Source organism: Balaenoptera physalus (assembly GCF_965194825.1).
Source record: "Balaenoptera physalus genome assembly, chromosome: 2".
Taxonomy (NCBI): Eukaryota; Metazoa; Chordata; class Mammalia; order Artiodactyla; family Balaenopteridae; genus Balaenoptera; species Balaenoptera physalus.
The window spans coordinates 90,767,155-90,786,854 of NC_138883.1; the positions used below are offsets into that span (position 1 = coordinate 90,767,155).

The window sequence follows — 19,700 nt, forward strand, 5'->3', positions numbered from 1 at the left end:
TTTAACTTTACGTAAGTATTTTCCAAAAGTAACAAAGACTTCTGTTTTTTTTTTTTTTCAGTAAGGAAAGATTTATTCAAAAGGATTATGGGGCATGGAGGTGGGGGGTGGGAAGTATTGCATTAGGAGGAGAGAGATCTGTTACAAAAGGGAGAAACTCTGACCATAAGGTCTGCAAGCTTCTCAAGAGTTAGGCAAAAAAAGTTTTCCTCTCATAATGAGGGCTTAGCAAGGCTAGGAAGAACTATATGTGGGGAAATAGGATGAAAGGGTGGAGCGATCGGAGAGTAGATCAGAGAATGTTTGACCCTGAAGCCACTCTACTCTCAGGAAGAGCTGTCTGCTGCCAAAGTTCAGGAGCCTTAGAGAAGAAAAGAAGCTTGACCAAAGTTTGGTTAACAAACAGTTTGTTCCAAATGATCAGTGGGGACAGCATTTCAGCTAATCATCTACGAAGAAAAAAATGGGAGTTTGGAGAGTCTGTGTGTGCTTATCATTGGTAAACAATGGGGGCATCTGTAAGTCTTATCTAACGCATACAAAGAAGAGTGGTTCTTTGCAGTAAGCCATCTTTCCAGAACACAAGGGGGGATTTCTTAACCATCAGATAAAATTCAACATTGTCAGGATGGACTTGAGCTTTTGAGTCTGTGCTCTTTTCCTAAAGGAGGCCTGTTGTGGAACCAAATGTGCCCTGCCGGTGGAGGGACTCAGAGGAGGTTCTTTGCCAACAAGCATCCAGGAAACACATGCTACAGCAGAGCCTGCTCACCTGAAAGGGATGGCCGTGCTCAGGACATGTCCCCAGTCCAGTGCCCCACATGTGCTTAAGATGACAGATGAGCCCCATGTTAGGAGGAGCTCTCAGGTCACACTTCGGCTTCCCAACAGCCTTCTCCAGCCACTCTCCAGCCCTCCATCCTGCTACCTGGTGACCCATGCTCTCTGCTTCACTTCAGTTGACCTAAAACAGACTGCCAGTTATTTCTTCAGGTAAAAAAAAAAAAAGGGTTAATTTGGGATCAATAGAGAATTTCAGTTTGGGTTCTGCAACTGTGGTGAGCAACGTGCAAGTCCCCAGCAAAAGCAGAGAGGAGAACTCTTTTATAGAGGAGAAAAGGAAGTAAGACTTCTGTTTTTTAAATACAAAAAACATGTTCTCAGGGAAATGTGTCTTGAAAGGAGAAAAAGGAGTTTTTTCCCCTAAGATTATAAAACATTAGGCTACTTGGTTCAATGTATTGTCTCCCCTTCCTTCCTTCCTTCCTTCTTTCCTTCCTTCTTTCCTTCCTTCCTTCTTTCCTTCCTTCCTTCCTTCCTTCCTTCTTTCCTCCCTTCCTTCCCTTCCTTCCTTCCTAAGTGCTTTAAAATCAGAATTTATTGTGTGTTAAATTATTAAAAGTTTCTCTAGAGTTTCCTAAAGCATTTGTGAAATGTTTGCTTGAGAAACTGGAGGAAAAAATGGTTACAATAGCAAACATTTAATAACATATCACTGTGAAAAAAAAATCCTCTATAGTAAGTGATAAAAAGATTAGATAATCTTCTCCGAGAATGGAAGAAATCTGGACTTTAAAAAATTCCATTATCTTTACAATCCATTATACTTAGACTTTAAAAAGCCCTGAAGTTAACAAAGCAATTTTTCTTTGGATTCAGTACAGTTATAAAATTCCAAATATGTAATCAATTAAAGAAAAAGGAGCCATCAATAATTAGAAAATTTGAGTCTATTTGCAGCATTGTCAAGGATATACATGTGTTAAAAGAAACCATTGCCCTTGATAATAAGATTGTAAACATTGTTATTGGTGTTCAAGAGGAAATAAGATAAATATTCTTTTATACATATTTGAGTTGTTTTTTGAACTCCCAGCAGAGAACCAGTTGGCATCAACACTTTCATACAGGATAATCAAACATAAATTCTTTCTTAAGCTAATAAATAGTTAGCTTTCACTCTAAAAATTTAACCAGAACTTTCACTCATGTTATTCTCTGCTTCATAAATTAACAGTTGTTTGTTAAATGCTCATGGATGCTTGTTATGACTGTACTGTATTACAATAACATAAATATTTATAATACATTTAATAACAAAATAGATATTACCTCTAAGTTTAACTTATATTCAAGTTTAAAAAAGTAGTATTAACTTTTCAAAGCTTTTTATGATGAGTCTAGAGAGGAAAGTAAAATATGTAGATGTCATCTCTTATAAACTCTTAGCACATCCAGAAGCCTATGAAGTATTCTCTACCATTTTTTATTCCCATCTTTATCAGCCAGAAAAATATTTTCAATGTCATAAATGATCTCGGGGCAAAGACAAAAGCCCAAAGTGCCAACAATAAAACATAGTCTCAGGGTTATAATAAATTAGAGGCTATAAGACCCTTTAAGATTTTAGAATGATGTCAAGCAATGCCTCATAGGCCCTGAAGGCTACAGAATAAATACTGTGGGCATTTTCTACAGCACTTGGATTCTCAGCCCAAGGTAGAAGGGGCCTGCCTAGAAGAGATTTATGGAAGTGGCTTTTGTCTAATGGGGTGGACTAATTTGCTAAATAAGGCTCACACAATTTTTAAGAAAATTATATTGATGAAGATACCATCAGTCAACTAAAAGAGACAGAAGCAGTTCAAAAGGAAAAATCTAGTCCCCCCAATTCTCTACAGGTCTTTTCTTCTTAAGTCTTTTTCTCTTAAGCTCTCCTCTACAAACAAAAATATTGCTGTATCAATTATCTATTGCTACATTTTAAAAAAATCCCATTTTCCAGCATTTAATGATTTCCTTACTGCCTTTTTCCACCCTCTACTAAGAGTTTGTTTACTATTCTTTAAGGCTAATAGCCTTTTAACCAACTATATTATTATTTTTCTCCTGCTTGTGTAATATAACACCAAACTTAGCAGGCTTAACCAACACAAATTTATTATTATATAGTTCTGTAGGTTAGAAGCACAACACTGATCTCACAGGGATAAAATCAAGATGTTGGCTGAACAATATTCCTTTCTGGAGGCTCTTAGAGAGGAACATGTTCCCTTGCCTCTTCCAGCTTCTAGAGGCTGCCTACATTCCTTGGCTTGCGGTTCCCCTCGCCCATCTGCAAAGCCAGCAACAGAGTCCTAATTTCGTATCACTCTGACTTCCTCTTATGTATCCCTCTTCCACTTTAAGGACCCTTGTGTTTATATTGGCCCACCTGGATAACCCAAGGTAACCTCCACATCTCAAGATCCTTAATCACATCTGCAAAGTCCCTTTTACCACGTAAAGTAACATATCCATAGTTTCTGGGGATTAGGATGTGGATATCTTGAGGTAGGGGAGCATTATTCTGTCTACCACACCGACCTTTCAGCCTCCACTAGCAGTCTTCTTGCCACTCTTCCAATCCCCAACCTGCTACCTAGTCTGAAAGCCAGTACCACATGTTTCTGCATTTTGTTAAGATTACATGCTACTCCAGATACCAATTTCTCTGTTGCTGAATAACAAATCACTCCAAAAAATGTAGTGTTTTAAAATAATAACAATCATTTATAAATTCTCTTAATTCTCTGTTTGACTGTTTATATTTTTTGCTCCCCATGTGTGCTGGGGTCACTTCTGCAGCTGCATGCAGCTGATCTCACTCAGTCACCAAATGTAGGAAGGGCAGGACTTGAAGCAAAGTGGCTCTCTGCAGTTGAGCTAGACTGTGAAGAAACTGGAAGCTGGAGGTTGCTGACCTCATTCCTTGCGGTTGGGTAGCAAGTCCTTTCTTGAAGATGAATCCGGGCAGCATATCTCTTTGCTTACCACAATCTACCCCTTGCTTCATATAGGTCTATTTCTCCATGTATGTTTAGGAAGCAGCTCCTACAAGAGTGAAGGGGTCTCTTTTCCTGAGGGGAACTTAGAAGATAGAGGTTAGTGGGACAAACTACAGTCCCAACGGCTGTAGTAAGGCTGTAGAATACAATCAATACTTGTCATCTCCCCCCTCCACTATCAATTCTAGATTTCCCTCATCCTCCACTACCACCTCTGCTGCTGTTGTTGGCTTACCTGGTGTTGTGACCTAGACCCTCATTCCCTGAGGGGCCTGAGTTTCTGCCATCATGCATTTATCAGGATGGAGTTGCTATACCTTCTCTTTACAGTCACAATTTGTTAAGTGTTATCACTTGGGCTCCATATTAACTCTTTTCTACCTTAATAGTGAGTGTAACAGGATCCCTATCTTCTTCTGATGATCAGAGTCAATTATCCCTGGCAAGAAGGTGTCCCCTTTTCTTGCCTGCTGGTCTCTGGGCACAAGGAGCCCAAAGTACCCAGGTAGCAGCTGCAGCTTATATTTCAATGGAATTTTTGCTATATTTCTTAGAAGTGTATCCCCTTTAGGGACCAAGACCTCTCAATATGCAGAGTTCAGAGTTGTGAAGATAGGAAACATAAATAGTACTTTAAGGGTCATTAGAAGTGACTGTAAGGGCTAGGGACACTTCTGCTTTCACCCCTTGGCTTCTAGACCCATATTTTTTGTACTGAGGCACAGTGCCATATAAATATCTTTGATCCAATGCATATAATACATCTTGGAGTATGGCACCTCACTCTTTCAGAGTATTGCCTCTGAACTGGTATTCAGCTGTACCTTCAGCAGGTTGCTCCGAGGCCCTATCAGGCTGGCAGTTTCTGGGTGGTGAGATATGTGACATTATCAGTGGATCCTGTGGATAAGGGTCCACTCCTGCACTTCCTTTTTTGAAAAACAGGTTCCCTGGTTTGATGTGACATTATGTGAGATCTCATGCTAGTGAATCTAATATTACATAAACACTCAGATGGTGGTACTGGCTGAGGCTCTTTGGGTAGGAAAAGCAACCCCATATCTGGAATATGTGTCTATTCCAGTAACAAGAAACAGGTGGTCACTCCAGGATGGAAGGGGCCTAACGTAGCCAACTTGACACTTGGTCTCAAGGAATAGTGTCATATCGGGAGCTCAGTGTTGCTCTCTATTGCTGGCAGTTTGGGCATTCAGCAGCGGCAGAAGCTAAATTAGCCTTGATCAGTTGAACCCACACTCTGTCTTCATCCCTTCTCCAGTGGAGACTCCATTCATGTGCCCAAGGGCCAGCACCAGTTGGCCAATGACTGAGGCAGATGATGTCAACTGGGCAATTTATTCAGTCTTCTTTATTGTTTAGTGCCCCTTCAGTAGTGGATGCTCTCTGGTGGGTGTTACATGTGGTACAAAGACCTTCACTGTTCATGCTTACGCTCAGTGCCAATATGTCCATCCATAGGCCTCTATTCCAGACTTCCTGTGGTTGATCTTCCAATATTTCTTCTCCTAGGACCATTACCAGTTCAGCCACTCAGACTACTCAGTTCTGGACAAGCTTTGTGTGCAACTAAAGAGGCCCACTTTCTGTAGAGCATCAGTGGTACTTAGCCATCCAATTCTGTTATTCTTAAATCTATGAGTTCCTTCAAGAGTCTCAAGTACTTGATATACTGCACTCACTAGTTCATTCTCTTCCACAGGTAAACTCTCTCATTTTACCACTGGTGAAAGCTGCCACCTTCAGCCAGGGGCTGTTTGTGTTCCATGTGCCACATGTGATGGATTCCTCACAGACACCTTAGACCACTACTGGGACCAACTGTCACAGTTCGGTTCTCTGAAGATCCTGAGATGGAATTTGGGCTGCAAGATGTTTATCAGAAAACACTTGTCAAGGGAAGGGGAAGAAGCAGATTGTGCAGAGGAAGAAGTCAAGCTGCAAAGGAGGAAGCTCTGGAGTGAGTTTTGCCTGACATAATGTGATGCATTAGGCTGAAATGGCAAGGGTTTTACATCCCCATTGTGTTTGGTCCTCAGAGCTAGGGAGGATGTGACCTCAGGTAAAGTGTTTTCTATAGCTGCTGCAGATGAAGTGCTGAGAGCTGGAGAATTTCTGTCCTCCACACTTCCTGAGGTTCATCATCAAGTCTTTCCTGGAAGGAGGATCAAGGCAGCACATCTCCATATCTATCAGAGCACCTAATCCATTTGCAAATCATATTTGGCTCTAACTTCAAATATATCCAGGATCTGACCATTCCTTACCACTCTTTTATTATCATGACTGCTCTTGTCCAAGCAAGTATCATCTTTCACATGGACTATTGAAATAGTATTCTAATTAATCTTCCTACTTAACTCCTTGCCCTCTTACAGTCTATTTTCCACAAAGGAGTCAGAATAATCCTTTAAAAATATAAGTCAAATCTTGTCACTCCTTTGCTTAAACCCTCCAATGGCTTCATATCTCACTCAGAGTAAAATCCAAGCATCTACAATGGTCTCCAAAGCATTAAAGATGTGACCCCTTATCCCTACTCCACTATGATCCTGTCTTCTACCACTTTTTCCCCTCCCACAAATTGGTCCAGCTAAACTGGCCTCCTTCCTATTTCCCAAACATGCCAAGTATATTGCTGCCTCAGGACCTCTGCACATACTTGTTCCCTTTTCTCAGAATGCTATTCTTTGTGTTATCTGCACGGCTCACTTTCTCTCCCTTCATTCAGGTCTCTGCTCGATTCTACCTTATTGAGGCTTTCCAAGATGACCTTATTTAAAATAGCATCTCTTTCCTGCACCAGTCACTGTTTGTCTCTTACTCTGCTTTACTTTCCTTCTTAGCACTTATTACCTAATGTGCTGTATCCATTACCTAGAAAAGAATCTGGCACATAGTAGGCAACCAAAAATTTCTGTTGAATGGATGAATCCTGGGATTTCCCTTTGCTGCTTTCTTGATGCTCTCTCCTCCCTTTTGGTTTCTTCCTGCATTTTTAAGGCAAACATCCTCCAGTATCTTCCTAAACATCTTTATCTCAAGGATATATGGGACGTAAATTTTTTGAAACATAGTATGTCTCTAGTCTGTACTCACACTTGATCATATAACTGGAAACAGAAACCAAATCGTTTTCACTTAAGAGTTCTGAAGTCATCACCCCAAAGTTTTCTACTTTCCAATATTTTTGAGAAGTCCTCTAACAACGTGATTCTTGACCTTTGTATGACCTATTTCTTCTCTTTGAAAACTTTGGTTATTTTCTGTGTTTCTGTGGTGTTCTGCAATTCCTTGATGCTAAGCCTTACTCTGCCTTTTCTTTCATTCTAAAGACCTGTGTCCTTCAGTTTTAGGATTTAAAAACATTTTTTTCCCCCACAATTCTCATTCTGTCTGTAACTCTTATTATCTAGATAAAGGGCCTCATGGAGTAGTCCCTAATTATTTTTTTCCTTCTATTTTTCATTCCTTTGACTTTCTGGGAGACCTCCTCAAAGGGAAAAATAAACATCACTCTGAGTTTAGTAATGACCTTTAGAAAGAAAGTCAAAACAAAGTATTGTTTTTTGACTAGCTAGTTATTCACTCGTTATAGTGGCAGAATTAGTGAATAAAGATACTGAGGTCATAGATACTAAATTAATCAGCAAAGTGTTGATGCGAACATTACAGCACAGGTGAGTAATTTTCTCCATCAAACACAATATTCTATAAAACTATGTAATGAGATAAATACTATTTATTATAACTACATATAAAGTAAGATTGCAATTGTCAGAATCTCAAGGGGATAATATAGAAACATCATGGTTAAAAATAATTTGGAGAGTAGTGCCTTGGTCCATCTCAGCAACCCAGCTAGAAACTCAATATGATTATAATATACAGTGTACATGTAGATTAATGGATTAAAGCTATGAATAGACTCATTCTACCTGGCTAATACTCTATTTTTTGTTAATTTAAGGTAACTGGTATACAAATAATCTCCAACTTTCTCCTTAACAACAAACGGTATTGGCTAGTATAAGCACTATTATCAGTGTCTTTCTCCTCAAGGTTTTTATTAAATACAACGTAACATGTAGCCTATAGTTTCAACTACAACTTTAAACTAAGGTTGGACTTTTTTTGGAAGTTATAATATTCTATTCATATGCTATATTTTCTCCTCCAACTCTTGTATTGATTTATTTCAGCATTCACATTTTAATCTTTTTTTATTTTACATCTTACGGAAAAACGCGAACAAACTTTTTGGCCAACCCAATAATTTACAGAATCTTTTTTCTTTTTTTTAACATCTTTATTGGAGTATAATTGCTTTACAATGGTGTGTTAGTTTCTGTTTTAAAACAAAGTGAATCAGCTATGAATATAAATATAGCCCCATATCTCCTCCCTCTTGCGTCTCCCTCCTACCCTCCCTATCCCACCCCTCTAGGTGGTCACAAAGCACCAAGCTAATCTCCCTGTGCTATGTGGCTGCTTCCCACTAGCTATCTATTTTACCTTTGGTAGTATTTATAAGTCCATGCCACTCTCTCACTTCGTCCCAGCTTACCCTTCCCCCTCCCCATATCCTCAAGCCCATTCTCTACTTCTGTGACTTTATTCCTGTCCTGCCCATAGGTTCGTCAGAGCCTTTTTTTTTTTTTTTAGATTCCATACATATGTGGTAGCATACAGTATTTATTGTTCTCTTTCTGACTTACTTCACTCTGTATGACAGACTCTAGGTCCATCCACCTCACTACAAATAACTCAATTTCATTTCTTTTTATGGCTAAGTAATATTCCATTGTATATATGTGCCACATCTTCTTTATCCATTCATCTGTCGATGGACACTTAGGTGGTTTCCATGTCCTGGTTATTGTAAATAGAGCTGCAATGAACAATGTGGTACATGACTTTTTTGAATTATGTTTTTCTCAGGGTATATGCCTAGTAGTGGGATTGCTGAGTCGTATGGTAGTTCTATTCTTAGTTTTTTAAGGAACCTCCATACTCTTCTCCATAGTGGCTGGATAAGTTTACATTCCCACCAATAGTGCAAGAGGGTTCCCTTATCTCCACACCCTCTCCAGCATTTCTTGTTTGTAGATTTTATGATGATGGCCACTGTGACTGGTGTGAGGTGATATCTCATTGTAGTTTTGATTTTCATTTCTCTAATGATTAGTGATGTTGAGCATCCTTTCATGTGTTTGTTGGTAATCTGTATATCTTCTCTAGAGAAACATCTATTTAGGTCTTTTGCCCATTTTTGGATTGGGTTGTTTGTTTTTTGATATTGAGCTGCATGAGCTGCTTGTAAATTTTGGAGATTAATCCTTTGTCAGTTGCTTCATATGCAAATATTTTCTCCCATTATGAGGGCTGTCTTTTCATCTTGTTTATGGTTTCCTTTGCTGTGCAAAAGTTTCATTAGGTCCCATTTGTTTACTTTTTTTTTAAATTTCCAATTCTCTAGGAGGTGGGTCAAAAAGGATCTTCCTGTGATTTATGACATAGAGTGTTCTGCCTATGTTTTCCTCTAAGAGTTTCATAGTGTCTGGCCTTATATTTAAGTCTTTAATCCATTTTGAGTTTATTTTTCTGTACAGTGTTAGGTAGTGTTCCAATTTCATTTTTTTATATGTGGCTGTCCAGTTTTGCCAGCATCACTTACTGAAGAGGCTATCTTTTGTCCATTGTATATTCTTGCCTCCTTTATCAAAGATAAGGTGACCATATGTGCATGGGTTTATCCCTGGGCTTTCTATCCTGCTCCATTGATCTATATTTCTGCTTTTGTGTCAGTACCATACTGTCTTGATAACTGTAGCTCTCTAGTATAGTCTGAAGTCAGGGAGCCTGATTCCTCCAGCTCTGTTTTTCTTTCTCAAGATTGCTTTGGGGGCTTCCCTGGTGGCGCAGTGGTTGAGAATCTGCCTGCCAATGCAGGGGACACAGGTTCAAGCCCTGGTCTGGGAAGATCCCATATGCCGTGGAGCAACTAGGCCCGTGAGCCACAACTACTGAGCCTGCGTGTCTGGAGCCTGTGCTCCGCAACAAGAGAGGCGGCGATAGTGAGAGGCCCATGCACCACGATGAAGAGTGGCCCCCGCTTGCCACAACTAGAGAAAGCCCTTGCATAGAAACGAAGACCCAACACAGCCAAAAATAAAAATAAGTAAATAAATAAAATTTAAAAAAAAAAAGATTGCTTTGGCTATTCAGGGTCTTTTGTGTTTCCCTACAAATTGTGAAATTTTTCGTTCTAGTTCTGTGAAAAATGCCAGTGGTAGTTTGATAGGGATTGCATTGAATCTGTAGATTGTTTTGGGTAGTAGAGTCATTTTCACAATGTTGATTCTTCCAATCCAAGAACATGGTATACCTCTCCATCTGTTTGTGTCACCTTTAATTTCTTTCATCAGTGTCTTACAGTTTTTTACATACCGGTCTTTTGTCTCCTTAGGTGGGTTTATTCCTAGGTATTTTATTGTTTTTGTTGCAATGGTAAATGGGAGTGTTTCCTTAATTTCTCTTGCAGATTTTTCATCATTAGTGTATAGGAATGCAAGAGATTTCTGTGCATTAATTTTGTATCTTGCTACTTTATCAAATTCATTGAATAGGTCTAGTAGTTTTCTGGTAGCATCTTTAGGATTCTCTATGTATAGTATCATGTCAACTGCAAACAGTGACAGCTTTACTTCTTTTTTTCCGATTTGGATTCCTTTTCTTTTTTTCTCTTATTGCTGTGGCTAAAAGTTCCAAAACTATGTTGAATAATAGTGGTGACAGTGGACAACCTTGTCTTGGTCCTGATCTTAGAGGAAATGGTTTCATTTTCTCACCATTGAGACCAATGTTGGCTGTGGGTTTGTCATATGTGGCCTTTATTATGTTGAGGTAAGTTCCCTCTATGCCTACTTTCTGGAGGATTTTTATCATAAATGGGTGTTGAAGTTTGTCGAAAGCTTTTTCTGCATCTATTGAGATGATAATATGGTTTTCTCCTTCAATTTGTTAATATGGTCTATCACATTGATTGATTTGCGTATATTAAAGAATCCTTGCGTTCCTGGGATAAACCCCACTAGATCATGGTGTATGATTCTTTTAATGTGCTTTTGGATTCTGTTTGCTGGTATTTTGTTGAGGATTTTTGGATCTATGTTCCTCAGTGATATTGGCCTGTAGTTTTCTTTTTTGGTGACATCTTTATCTGGTTTTGGTATCAGGGTGATGGTGGCCTTGTAGAATGAGTTTGGGAATGTTCCTCCCTCTGCTATATTTTGGAAGAGTTTCAGAAGGATAGGTGTTAGCTCTTCTCTAAATGTTTGATAGACTTCAACTGTGAAGACATCTGGTCCTGGGTTTTTGTTTGTTGGAAGATTTTTAATCACAGTCTCAATTTCAGTGCTTGTGATTGGTCTGTTTATATTTTCTATTTCTTCCTGGTTCAGTCTCAGAAGGTTGTACTTTTGTAAGAATTTCTCCATTTCTTTCAGGTTGTCCATTTTATTGGCATAGAGTTGCTTGTAGTAATCTCTCATGATCCTTTGTATTTCTGCAGTGTCAGTTGTTACTTCTTCTTTTTCATTTCTAATTCTGTTAATTTGAGTCTTCTCCATTTTTTTCTTGATGAGTCTGGCTAATGGTTTATCTTTTTTTTTTTTCTCTCTCAAACAACTAGCTTTTAGTTTTATTTATCTTGTTATCATTTCCTTCATTTCTTTTTCATTTATTTCTGATCTGATCTTTATCATTTCTTTCCTTCCGCTAACTTTAGGGTTTTTTTGTTCTTCTTTCTCTGTTTAGGTGTAAGGTTAGGTTGTTTATTTGAGATGTTTCTTGTTTCTTGAGGTAGGATTGCATTGCTATAAACTTCCCTCTTAGAACTGCTTTTGCTGCATCCCATAGGTTTTGGGTCGTCGTGTTTTTATGGTCATTTGTTTCTAGGTATTTTTTGATTTCCTCTTTGATTTCTTCAGTGATCTCTTGGTTATTATGTACTGTATTGTTTAGCCTCCATGTGTTGTATTTTTTATAGATTTTTTCCCCCTGTAATTGATATCTAGTATCATAGCATTGTGGTCAGAAAAGATACTTGATACAATTTCAATTTTTTAAAATTTACCACGGCTTGATTTGTGACCCAAGGTATGATCTATCCTGGAGAATGTTCCATGAGCACTTGTGAAGAAGGTCTATTCTGTTGTTTTTGAATGGAATGTCCTATAAATATCAATTAAGTCCATCTTGTTCAATGTGTCATTTAAAGCTTGTGTTGTCACTCCAGAGCCCGCAAGCCACAACTACTAAAGCCCACATGCCAAGAGCCCATGCTCCACAACAAGAGAAGCCCGCGCACCTCAACGAAGAGTAGCCCCCGCTCACCACAACCAGAGAAAAGCCCGTGCATAGCAACAAAGACCCAACGCAGCCAAAAATAAAATAAATAAAATAAAATAAATAAATTTTTTAAAAATAATAAAAAATAAAAAAAATAAAGCTTGTGTTGCCTTAGTTATTTTCATTTTGGATCATCTGTCCATTGGTGAAAGTGGGGTGTTAAAGTCCCCTACTATGATTGTGTTACTGTTGATTTCCCCTTTTATGGCTGTTAGCACTTGCCTTATGTTTGAGGTGCTCCTATGCTAGGTGCATATATATTTACAATTGTTGTATCTTCTTCTTGGATTCATCCCTTTATCATTATATAGTGTCCTTCTTTGTCTCTTGTAATAGTCTTTATTTTAAAGTCTAATTTGTCTGATATGAGAATTTCTACTCCAGCTTTCTTCTGATTTCCATTTCATGGAATATCTTTTTCCATCCCCTCATTTTCAGTCTGTATGTGTCCCTAGGTCTGAAGTGGGTCTCTTGTAGACAGCATATATACAGGTCTTGTTTTTGTATCCATTCAGCCAGTCTATGTCTTTTGGTTGGAGCATTTAATCCATTTGCATTTAAGGTAATTATCAATATGTATATTCCTATTACCATTTTCTTGTTTTGGGTTTGTTATTGTAGGTCTTTTCCTTCTCTTGTGTTTTCTGCCTAGAGAAGTTCCTTTAGCATTTGTTGTAAAGCTGGTTTGGTGGTGCTGAATTCTCTTAGCTTTTGCTTGTCTGTAAAGGTTTTAATTTCTCCGTTGAATCTGAATGAGACCCTTGCTGGGTAGAGTGATCTTGGTTGTAGGCTTTTCCCTTTCATCGCTTTAAAAATGCCCTGCCACACTCTTCTGGCTTGCAGGGTTTCTGCTGAAAGATCAGCTGTTAACGTTACGGTGATTCCCTTGTGTTATTTGTTGCTTTTCCCTTGCTGTTTTTAATATTTTTTCTTTGTATTTAATTTTTGATAGCTGGATTAATATGTGACTTGCGTGTTTCTCCTTGGATTTATCCTGTATGGGACTCTCTGTGCTTCCTGAAGTTGATTGACTATTTCCTTTCCCATATTAGGGAAGTTTTCAAATATAATCTCTTCAAATATTTTCTCAGTCCCTTTCTTTTTCTTTTCTTCTTCTGCAACCCCTATAATTCGAATGTTGGTGTGTTTAATGTTGTCCCAGAGGTCTCTATGACTGTCCTCAATTCTTTTTTATTTTTTTTTCTTTATTCTGCTCTGCAGTAGTTATTTCCACTATTTTATCTTCCAGGTCACTTATTTGTTCTTCTGCCCCAGTTATTCTGCTATTGATTCCTTCTAGAGAAGTTTTAATTTCATTTCTTGTGTTGTTCATCATTATTTCTTTGCTCTTTAGTTCTAGGTCCTTGTTAAATGTTTCTTGTATTTTCTCCATTGTATTTCCAAGATTTTGGATCATCTTTACTATCATTTTTCTGAAATCTTTTTCAGGTAGACTGCCTATTTCCTCTTCATTTGTTTGGTCTGGTGGGTTTTTACTTTGTTCCTTCATCTGGTGTGTATTTGTCTTTCTTGTCATTTTGCTTAACTTACCGTCTTTGGGGGTCTCCCTTTTGCAGGCTGCACGTTCATAGTTCCCGTTGTTTTTGGTGTCTGCCCCCAGTGGCTAAGGTTGGTTCAGTCGGTTGTGTAGGCTTCCTTTTGGAGGGGACTAGTGCCTGTGTTGTGTTGGATGAGGCTGGATCTTGTTTTTCTGGTGGGCAGGACTGGTCCGGTGGTGTGTTTTGGGGTGTCTGTGGGCTTATTATGATTTTAGGCAGCCTTTCTGCTAATGGGTGGGGTTGTGTTCCTGTCTTGCTAGTTGTTTGGTATAGGGTGTCCAGCACTGTAGCTTGCTGGTCATTGAGTGGAGTTGGGTCTTAGTGTTGAGATGGAGATCTCTGGGAGAGCTTTTGCCATTTGATATTAAATGGAGCCGGGAGGTCCCTGGTGGACCAATGTCTTGAACTCGGCTCTCCCACCTCAGAGGCACAGGCCTGACACCCGGTCGGAGCACCAAGACCCTTTTGGGAAGTCTGAGGTCTTCTGCCAGCATTCAGTAGGTGTTCTGTAGCAGTTGTTCCACATGTAGAGGTATTTCTGATGTATTTGTGAGGAGGAAGGTGGTCTCCACCTCTTACTCCTCCACCATCTTGAAGGTCTCCCCAGGATCTCTTTTTTTGTCTAGTGCTTGTTCTTTTTCATACTATCCCATTCTTGTTTTGTGAATACAATATAGTTTCTTTTTTTTGAAGATATTTAGGTTTTTTTTCCCTTTCATTCTCTGCTTGTCTGTTTCCTTTGGATTTCCCCCCCTTTTTCTAATTTGGAGTCTTTCACCAAGTGTTATTGATGGGTGGTGGTCTTCACTGCAGGCTCATTGAGTGTTTAGCCAAACTTTTCACTAGGGTCTTTTTTTTTTCCTATACAACCTTTTATTCAGGTGACCAAGTAGTTAATCACAGTTATAAATAATGTACAAATTAAAAATTTCCCTTACTCATGAACTTTATGGGTGAGTAAACTTTTTCTCCTTTGGGGGCTGTTGTTTTCTCTGCCTGGATTCAAGAAGTTTACAACTCTTAACAGCCTGTGTGCATTTAAATGTTTGCAGCTTCAGTGTGCTATTTCTATCACCCTAAAGAAAACACACACAGTTCTTTCCACTGAGGAGGTGATAAGGGGCCACATTTTTTGTGACCCGGAGCCCTGACTTTTGAACCTGATGCTGAAGAACCCGTGTTGTGTCTGCAGCGCTGATGACTCAGGGAACATTTCAGTGAAGAGTTGTTCCTGGTTTATTTTACTGTTTTGTTTCTCTCTGTGGAACTGGTTTCTATCATCCAGGATACTGGACACAGGGGGTTGTGGGTGGGCGGCTGAGACCGGTTAAGGGGCCCCCACACTAGGGTCTTTTAATTGCCAGTATTTGGAGGCAAAAGTGTGGTAAAATTATCACCTGCAGTAACATGGAAGACAGAAAATGTACCTAATACCTTCATGGCATTGGGTGAGATTTTGAGGCAGAATTTTGAAAGAATAAGCTGGCTGCTATTCACTGCAATTTATAAGGTACTCTAAGACAAGCTCAAAAATAAGGAAGGGGTAATGCAAATATTATTGAGAGGGAATATAGAGCCTAGACTGGAAAATGAAATTGTTTTTCACCAAATCAAATGTTTGATCATTAAATATAACCTTAGGACAAAGAACAAATCCAGGGTATTGTCATTATGATGGCCTCAAGTAAAAGACCAAGTAAGGTCTAACTATACACTCATTTTGTACAACCTCTGAAGGAGTTAAAGAGATGCCTTTCAGCTGAATCAAAGGGCTACTAGAAAGATTAAGGAAATTAGAAAAGCGATATATTCAATACATATACATTTCTACAAACTAAGCCATGAGTACTTTGAGCGTCTCAGGCCGAACTAGTTAGTGAATGTTTCTCTAATCCTCTTCTGCTGGTCTCCCAGACCTTTATTTCCCCAGCAACTCCCATATTTGGGTGAACCCCAATTCCTTTATTAAACCTCTTCATTCATGTATTACTTTAATGAATCTGCTTTCCTCACCAAATACAGACTAAACCACCTGGCTTCTCTAGAAAAGAGAGCCTCAGGCAAAAATTAAATCTATTACTTTATTAGAAGGGGCAATCCAGGCTGGTGAGAGTAAGGAAGTAAGGCTAGCAGAGACTGGGAGCAAATGCAAATTGATAAATTACTGTATAGCATTTGGTTTCTGTTTCATGAAAAGCCATGAAGAGACACTGCTGATAATTGGTAAGTACAGTTGTTTAGCTACATGGTACATCTCTGGGCAGGAGAGTGAAAAACTATGCCTCAAAATAGTCCATGAGAAGGGAGAGGAATTTGTCTGATGGCTTCTTCTAGTCCATTGATCCAAGTTTTCCAGACAGTTAACTTCACTGCTCTTCCAGATTGCATCATCTAGCCCTTTTGACAATCACTGGGGAAACCCTGTGGCATGATGCTTCCTTGAGTCCAGAAGCGTTGGGATGGGCCAGAGATTCTGAGCACGTGGCTAGTTGACCTCAGGCAGAAGAATCACTCCAGCCTGCTAGTAATGTGTCACTATGTAGGGTGGTAGCTATGGCAAAGTGGTTGGTGGCCTAGGAAACAGTGGGGCCAAGAATGTGAGAAGGCACTTGAGGAAGGTGTGTCTGATACTATATCCAAAGATGAGATATCTATGGGCACAATAATGCTGTATAATAATAGCTATAAAGCTTCAGAAGCATAACAATGGACATCCCTTGCTAACAAATCTGGAATCAGATAGGTGTCAGTTAGGTGGTTCTGCTGATTTTGGCTGGGATGGTTCACATACCTGGGGTTTGACTGGCTATCAGCCATTCGAAGACAGGATTTAGCTGGGGTGACCAGGGTAACCTGGCTCTGCTTCATGCATGTCTCACCCTCAAGGAGGCTAACCAAGACATGTATGTGTTTATGGTGACAGCAGTAGCACAAGAGTAAGTGGCAATACACCAGATGTTTGGAAATACATATGGCCCAGAAAGTACTTGAGAATGTACTTCAAAGGAGCATGAAAAAAAGAATACAGGGAGGAGTAAAAAACTACTGTCATTTTTACAGTCTTTCATACCAAAGAAAAACAAGACAAGTCCAGACAATTCATTGTTCAAACAGGTATTATTATTACTTGGGGGGAAAAACTTAAGATTTTTCTGGCCTTAGTTATAAATTAGGCTCTTATGGAGTATATGGGTCATCTTTCTTAAGACAGCTGTAAGATAGGGGCAAATGAGTTCTTTTTTTCCCCCTCTCCCTTTTAACAGTTATATTTTGTTGGTTTGGAGAGCCAGTTAAATGGCAATAGATTTTGGCTCAGGAAAGTTCAAATTTAGCCCAGAGAAATCCAACTTGAGGCCGGCTTAAATCAATTCAGGCCTTCTTCTGTTCCCAAGGTCAAGTTCTAAACATGAAGAAATCCATTTTAATTCCATTCTTGAAAAATAACTGCTAGCCAGTTATTGCCTATTAACTAATAGGCAAGTCAGCTTGTTTATTTGGCTAAGAGTATGGGACTAATAATGTTCAAACCTTATATAATCTATATTCCTTTTAATGAAAAGCATAATAAAATGGTGACCTCACTGAACCAAATGAGAAGTCCTAGATTCTAGATAAGGTTCTACCACTAATTAGTTGTGTGACCTTATAGGCAAGTTACTTAATCTCTTTAGGCCTCAACTGCCACATATATATTAATCAGGGACTGCTCTAAATTACAATGTTTCAAATGTTCTATTTCCACAGTATGTTAGCAGGCATTACTTATTCAAATAAGTTTAAGAAATACTAACTAAAATAAAGTTCAAAATGTTTATTTCAGGACTTTTCAGCACTTTCATTTTGTGCCTTTTGAATCTCTAACAGGGGAATATAAGGTGCAGCAAATTTTACCAATAACTCATTTATTCATAAAAACACGTGTCCCACTGAGTATACTTTGGGAAATGTACTGTTATTTCTAGCACCCACATGGGTGAAATTTATCAGTCAGTGTCCCAGAAAGAGGGCAACTTCAAATGGGGACATTTGAGAAAAATATAATAAAATTACTATTTACAAAGGTATAGGCAGGGTTTAGGAAAACCAGCAAGGTACACTGACCTATGCTGGGGCTATTAATACCCTGGACTCATTACGATATAAGTGAAAAGGGGTAAACGGAGGGAGCATGGGCCTGAAGTTAACCGGAATAACTGCTGGGAAAGGGATGCCTGACAGGATGACCTTCAGTCGAAGGACACACCCAACCCATGGTGACCTGGCAGGAAAGGAGCAAGGGAAATAAATAAACAATTTCATTTTCCTTTCAATCTCCAATCTCCTACGGTGCTTCCATTTGCTGATCCCAAGCAAAAGCCAGTGGTCAAGGGGACCTACCTCCAGAGCAGAGAGCAGAATGGGAAAGAGTGGAGGGTGGATCCAGAGGGCAAACAGAAGCTATTCAGCACAGTAGGGTTCCATTCACAAGCAGCTAGATTAGATGATTAAATGATGTCCTCAGGACTCAGTCTTTTTATCTCTCCACTCTGCTTTCTTTTGCTGGCTTCATTCTAAGGCAAGTTCTTGCCACCTGCAGCAGAGATGTCACCAGTAGCTCTAGGATTATATACATCATGCTTATTTCACAATTTCATAAAATAATAAAAAGAGTAAACACATTTATAGCACTTAGTATATGCCAGGTGCTGTTGAAAGCCCCTTAGATACATTAATTCAGTTAAACCTCACCATAATCCTAAAATAGCTACCGTATTACCATCTCTTCAGAAATGAAGAAACTGACAAATGACTGGTAGGTGAAAAAAGAAAGCTGAGACTTAGATTTAGACTAGCTCTAGAGTCTGTGCTTTTAACCACTGCTTTTTGAAAAATAAACCCTATCTCCTAGAGCATCCATATCACTTATCAAGAAGGATGTTGGGACATGTGCTCATCCCTGGATCAATCACTAGGCACTTTGCTTGCTAAACCGGGTCATATGTCCATCCCTATGATAGGACATGATTGCTAGCAATTTCTCCCTAAAAAAGATGCCAGGCAGATGAAAAAAGCAACAAATGTCCACCACAGACAGTGTGGACTTAAGAAGAAATAGCCCTATGGGACTGGAGCTACAATTCTAGTTCTGCCCATGTTTGCCATTAACCTTAAACAAATTACTTGAGGAGATTCTGTGAGTATAGGTGGAAAGATATGAAGATCTCTAAACAAATATCTAATTATATTTAATTACATATATATAAATACAACACATTATTATATTAAAATATGGTAATAAAATTGAGATATGCCAAATTTGAGCAAATAACTTCTGAAATGAATTTTTCGGTCAACACTATCTCTGAAAACTCCCTTAGAAATAACTTCAGTTTAAAAAATATGAAGTAAAATAAATAAAACCTTATTTTTTCAAGTGGTCTTACAGACATTATACAGAAATATTTCCTAGGAATAAACAAAGCACAGTTATAATTTTATTGATTTTAGCAAAATAAAATTACATTAAGTGACTTCCTAAAAACTAATGGGTAAGTTTTCTTGTTTCCTTGCCTCCAGGGCATTTGGCATTCTTTACCAACTGGTGCATAAAAGAGTAGAAAAATAAAAGATTATCATACTGTCCTTTGTATTTCTCTTTTAAAATATCAGTATGATAATCTACCAGAAAGTAGTAAATGGCTTCAATTGTGGAAAGGAAGGTATCTGGCTTTCCTTTTTGATGGCGCCAAAAGCAAGTTTTTCTCGTTTTCAACTCAACTTGTAGCAACCCTGCCAAAAACAAATAAGAGAAGTATAAATATTTCCTGTTAACCACAGGGTGTGGTACAATAATAATTTCCCTTAATTACTTTAAGGATTTTCTTTAAATTCCTTCAATCCCAAT

General features: G+C 38.7%; 1 protein-coding gene across 5 annotated transcripts in view; it reads right to left on the minus strand.

The window, feature by feature from the left end:
* Nucleotides 1-19,700, minus strand: part of DTWD1 (DTW domain containing 1) — a 50,346-nt gene that overhangs the window by 11,853 nt on the left and 18,793 nt on the right. For 3 of the 5 annotated variants that reach the window (XM_082453052.1, XM_082453054.1, XM_082453053.1), the window contains one exon: nt 17,613-19,585. In XM_082453052.1, the coding sequence (XP_082309178.1) occupies nt 19,338-19,585 (248 nt within the window). In that variant the 3' untranslated portion in view covers nt 17,613-19,337. Of the gene's footprint in view, nt 1-772; nt 19,586-19,700 lie in introns of those variants that run through there. The other 2 variants (XR_014261412.1, XR_014261413.1) reach the window with 1 other exon arrangement.